We start from the raw sequence: 4,924 nt of genomic DNA, 5'->3' as shown, positions 1-4,924 counted from the left end.
GTTTGGGCACCTACCCAGGGATCTGGGAAATGCCCTGTGGCTACTGAGCTCCCTGCCCCCAACTCTCTGAGCACTTCAGCCCCAATGCCTGGAGGAGATTCTGTGGCCCAAGGAGCTGTCAGGAAAGACAGCCCAGCCTCCCCTGCTCTTTCCATGGAGTAGAGCCACTTCCCAGAGCCTGGGCCTGAAACCCAATCAATGTGGCGGGTGGTGGGGGGAGGCAGGGCTTGTTTGTTTGTTTCAAGGACAAAGAGAGACTGAAAACTGGAACACACACATTACTATCTAGAATGAAAAGGAGTTGGAGGAGACTAGAGTCCTGGGAAGAGGGATACAGGGAGGAAAAGTATTCTGGAATGAGTGAGTAACCTACTCCTGAGTTCAGCTCCTGCCTGGGCCCTCTGGAGAGAATGTTGGCCAGATGCAGCCCTGCACCTCAGCACCCCCCAGCTGCTGCTTCCCCAGCTGGACTCCCCGCCAGCAGCCACCCCTCCCAGCTGCACACCCAGCCTGCTGTCTCGCAGCCCACCTGACAATTTTGTGACTTCATCACCGGCTCGCTTCTGTTCAGGTGCTCCATATGCTTCATGCTTTTCTGCAGTATCAAAGTGCCCTTCAGACTGGGGAGGAATCACAAAGGGACCCCTCCCCCCAGAGAGTTGAGAAGGGCAGCTATCATCTCCCACACCAGCATGGCCCCCACCCCCTGGAGAAAGGGGGGGGTCTCGGTGCATTCAGCCTCTTCAGAAGGCAGACAGGTTGAGAAGTGCTCACCACCCCTGTTGGGTGTCTTTGGGGAAGTGCACCTGCTCGGACCTTTGTTTCCCCATCTAGACAGTGAACATACTTGGCAGGATGTTTTTGCTGTGTCAGGATTCATTCCTGGCCTGCTCCTGCTCTTGTCATCTGTCTTGTCACTGCACCTTCACTGTCTCTTGTCTCCCCACAAGCCCGGGCTCTTCTTGAGGGCAGCACTGGGCCGAGGTCTCTTCGAGTCCTCACCTGCCAGGTCAAGAAAAGAATGCTGAATCCATTCTACAGGTTGGCTCTTGGGAAAGCATCATGTTGGGAGCTGAGAGGGTAGATCCCTGCTTTCCAGAACCTTCATTGAAGGAGACTCACCAGCCACAGACGCTGATGGCTGGGAGATCAGGGGGTGCTTGGTTAAGGAGGGGGTCAGGTACCCTCAGGAGGATGATCTGGGCAGAATCCCACATTTTCACTAACCTTGCAGCCAGTTTCAGAGAAGCTTGGAGTGTTATCGTGACAGGAAAGGACAGGCCACCAGGAACCAAGAGCGTCTTCATGGGAAGGCAAGTTGGCGTAGGAACAGTGAGTCTAGAAAGGATTGTCATTTAGAGTCCCAAGGTCTCAGTGACCTATTGTGGGCCTGGTAGACAGATGGAAATGGAACTAATCACAGCCATTCACTGTAAATTATCTGAGAGAGAAAAGTAATTAAATTCAGAGGCAGCACCGGTACAGTAGGAGGAGCGCTGGGTCTGGAGTCATACGTTGCAGAACATTCGTTAAGTACTTAGAGCATACTGATCTCTGGCTTGTAAGCATTTACATATTGTTCTTTCATATAAAGGGACCTGAGTTAGAATCCTGGCAAGGCATTTCACCTCTCTGAGCATGAGGAGCAATTCATCTGCACCACAGGGATGGATGATGGTATTGTCTATCAAAAGATGATACAACTATTATGTAGGCTAGCAGATGTAAAAACACGTAGCGTTGCTGTCAGTCCAGGCACATTTTCCCTTCTTCCTTTATTTTATTTATGTATTTATTTTTGAGTAGGAGTCTCACTCTGTCGCCCAGACTGGAGTGCAGTGGCCGCTCCCGGCCACCGCAGCCTCCACCTGCTGGGCTCTGGCGATCCTTCCGCCTCAGCCTTCCAAGTAGCTGGAACTACAGGCGTGCCCTACCATGCCCGGCTGATTTTTTGATTTAGTGTAGAGATGAGGTCTCGCCAAGTTGCCCAGATGGGTCTTGAACCCCCGGGCTCAGGCAATCCACTCACCTCAGCCTCCCAAAGGCGTGGGATTACAGGCTGAGCCACCGAGCCCGGCTCCCTTCTTCCTTTCGACCAGTGGTTCTCTATTGTAACTGAACATTTAGAATCACTAAGGGAACTCTTTAAAACAGACCACTGCTGGGGCAATGTTCCAGACCCAGGCTTTGAGGTTTTTTTTTTTCCTTTTGCTCCTCCTCCTTTTTAAAAAACTCCCTGGTGAATCTAATATGCTTTACACAATGCAGCAATTATCAGCCATTCATCAAGTATTAATTTGTTTCAACCCCAAGGAGTGTATGCTTGATCTACATAAGAAGTTAAAAACTGCCTACCCAGATATAGTGGAATAACAGTCCTTTCTCCCCTGTCTCTCTCTCTAGGACTACTTCTTGGCATCCAAGCCTCCTGCCATGTCTGACCCCATCACACTGAACGTTGGGGGGAAGCTCTACACAACCTCACTGGCAACCCTGACCAGCTTCCCTGACTCCATGCTGGGCGCCATGTTCAGTGGGAAGATGCCCACCAAGAGGGACAGCCAGGGCAACTGCTTCATCGACCGTGACGGGAAAGTGTTCCGCTACATCCTCAATTTCCTGCGGACCTCCCACCTGGACCTGCCTGAGGACTTCCAGGAAATGGGCCTGCTCCGCAGGGAAGCCGACTTCTATCAGGTGCAGCCCCTGATTGAGGCCCTGCAGGAGAAGGAGGTGGAGCTCTCCAAGGCAGAGAAGAACGCCATGCTCAACATCACACTGAACCAGCATGTGCAGACAGTCCACTTCACCGTGCGTGAGGCACCCCAGATCTACAGCCTGTCGTCCTCCAGCATGGAGGTCTTCAATGCCAACATCTTCAGCACCTCTTGCCTCTTCCTCAAGCTCCTTGGCTCCAAGCTCTTCTATTGCTCCAATGGCAACCTCTCCTCCATCACCAGCCACTTGCAGGACCCCAACCACCTGACCCTGGACTGGGTGGCCAATGTGGAGGGCCTGCCGGAGGAGGAGTACACCAAGCAAAACCTCAAGAGGCTCTGGGTGGTGCCCGCCAACAAGCAAATCAACAGCTTCCAGGTCTTCGTGGAGGAGGTCCTGAAAATCGCGCTGAGTGATGGCTTCTGCATCGATTCTTCTCACCCACACGCTCTGGATTTTATGAACAATAAGATTATTCGATTAATACGGTACAGGTAGGAGGACCCCAGCAGCACTGGGGAGGGGAGTCCCAAGAAGCTCATGTCAGCCAGTCTTGAGAGTGTCTCGCCAGTGGTATGAGGCGGGGACTATACTAATCTGTATTAATTGTGTAGCAGGACTTGATTCCTCGTGTGATGAAGTCCACCCTTTGGAATCCACATGTCCTCTGATCAGAACCACCTTTTTCTTGCCATTTTGAGCTGGAGCTAGGCAGTTTATTATGACAAGTGAAGTGTTGGCTGATGTGTATTCAGGGAGGCCGCAGGAGGGCTTTCTGGTTGGGACAGAGGAGCAGCAGTCTTCTCATGGACTCTGTCCCTCTTTGTCCCACTAGCCAGTGCCCCAGTTACCCATCTGTAAAAGGCCTGGCAGAGGGGAGCATGGGGGAGAGAACACGACGCTTCCTCCAGTCTCCAGGACATAAAGTGCCCAGCAGTTCCCATCATTCCTGCTCTTCCCTCCGTAGGAGGCCTCCGGGACTGTGGATGTGTTTGCCCAGGGGTGGCCGTGTTGGGCTGGCTTGGAGAGCAGTGTGTTCTCAGAGCTCTGTTTGTGTGCCCCACTGGGGAAAGAGCTGAGCTGTGGCATGGTCTGGAGGAGTGTGCATCCAGGCAAGGCTTAGAAGGCAGGAATACCCCTTGTGACGGGGCCGAATCTAGGGATCTCTGGCTTCAGAAATGGGCTGCTGTCCCTGCGAAGATGCGGAAGTATCTGGAGCCAGTGTCATGAAAGGTACTTTCATGAAAGTCGGAGTCCAGCCGACTGCCTGACTTTTGTAATCCTTTTCCCCCAGATTTGAGGGATCATTGAAATGGTCATTTTAAACAAATATATTATGGATTCTCAGGGTTGAAAAATAATTCAATGATTGCTCAGTCCTCCCCCACCCTCAGCACAGCCCAGTGCATTTGGGATGAATGCCTCTCCCCGAATACCTCCAAGTGACTACCTTCGCCTGCTTGCTTACCTCTGCTAATAGGAAGCTCACTTCCTGCCATGGCTGGATGGTGCTGGCTGTTAGAAAGTTCTTTCTTATGTTGAGCCAAAATCTGTCCTGCCACTTCTGTGTGCTGGTTCGTGGTTACAGACCTTCCTTCACTTTCAAAATAGTCACTTTGCGAGGCCAGAAGCTTCTTCTGAAAATATTTTTATTACTCAGAATTCAGATTCTCCTTTGGGATCAGTCTTCACAGTCAAGGTCAATTCTTGTCCATCCTGTACAAGTCAGTCCCTTTTGTTGCAGCTTTGCCTTGATGTGACCCCCACTTCACCCAACTTCCCCACCAGCCATGGCCCCACATCTCTTCTGGCCATTTTCTGTTGGAAGATGAGGATTCACTGCCCCTGAGGAAATCAGAGAAAAGAGGAGGGGTTTCTGAGGACAGTGTGCATCAAGCGGCCTTGGGGTGGTCTGAACCATAACACTGCCCTTGGAGTGAGTGTCCAGCCCCTGAGAACCTGCCCTCAAGGAAGCGGCCTTCCCTGGAATACCGCATCTGGTCCCAACTAGCCCCTGGGTCTCCTTGGGGTGTTGTCCAGGGCAACTCTAAGCCACTACTTCCCATTGGGTGGTGAGCCAATCAGGCCTCAAAACTGCACATTATGATTCATCCCTGAAGTGAGTATGGTCTTGGGAGTCCCAAAGTCTTCCCCACTGGGCAGGGGCCCTCAGACAAACGTACCCATGGGAGGTGGACCAAGGAAG

General features: G+C 52.1%; 1 protein-coding gene across 1 annotated transcript; it reads left to right on the top strand.

Annotated features, from left to right (window-relative positions):
• Positions 1-1,270: 1,270 nt before the first annotated feature.
• KCTD21 (potassium channel tetramerization domain containing 21) lies at positions 1,271-4,137 on the top strand. Its single transcript, XM_008073492.2, has 2 exons — positions 1,271-1,313; positions 2,404-4,137. The coding sequence occupies exon 2, from the start codon at positions 2,434-2,436 to the stop codon at positions 3,214-3,216; it is 783 nt and encodes a 260-aa protein (XP_008071683.1). The 5' UTR covers positions 1,271-1,313; positions 2,404-2,433; the 3' UTR covers positions 3,217-4,137.
• The last annotated feature ends 787 nt before the right edge of the window (positions 4,138-4,924 follow it).

This window comes from Carlito syrichta, unplaced genomic scaffold (genome assembly GCF_000164805.1).
Source record: "Carlito syrichta isolate Samal-C Ts95f unplaced genomic scaffold, Tarsius_syrichta-2.0.1 Scaffold35482, whole genome shotgun sequence".
Lineage (NCBI taxonomy): Eukaryota > Metazoa > Chordata > Mammalia > Primates > Tarsiidae > Carlito > Carlito syrichta.
The sequence above is the reverse complement of the archived record's forward strand: the minus strand, read 5'-3'. Positions and strand labels throughout refer to the sequence as shown.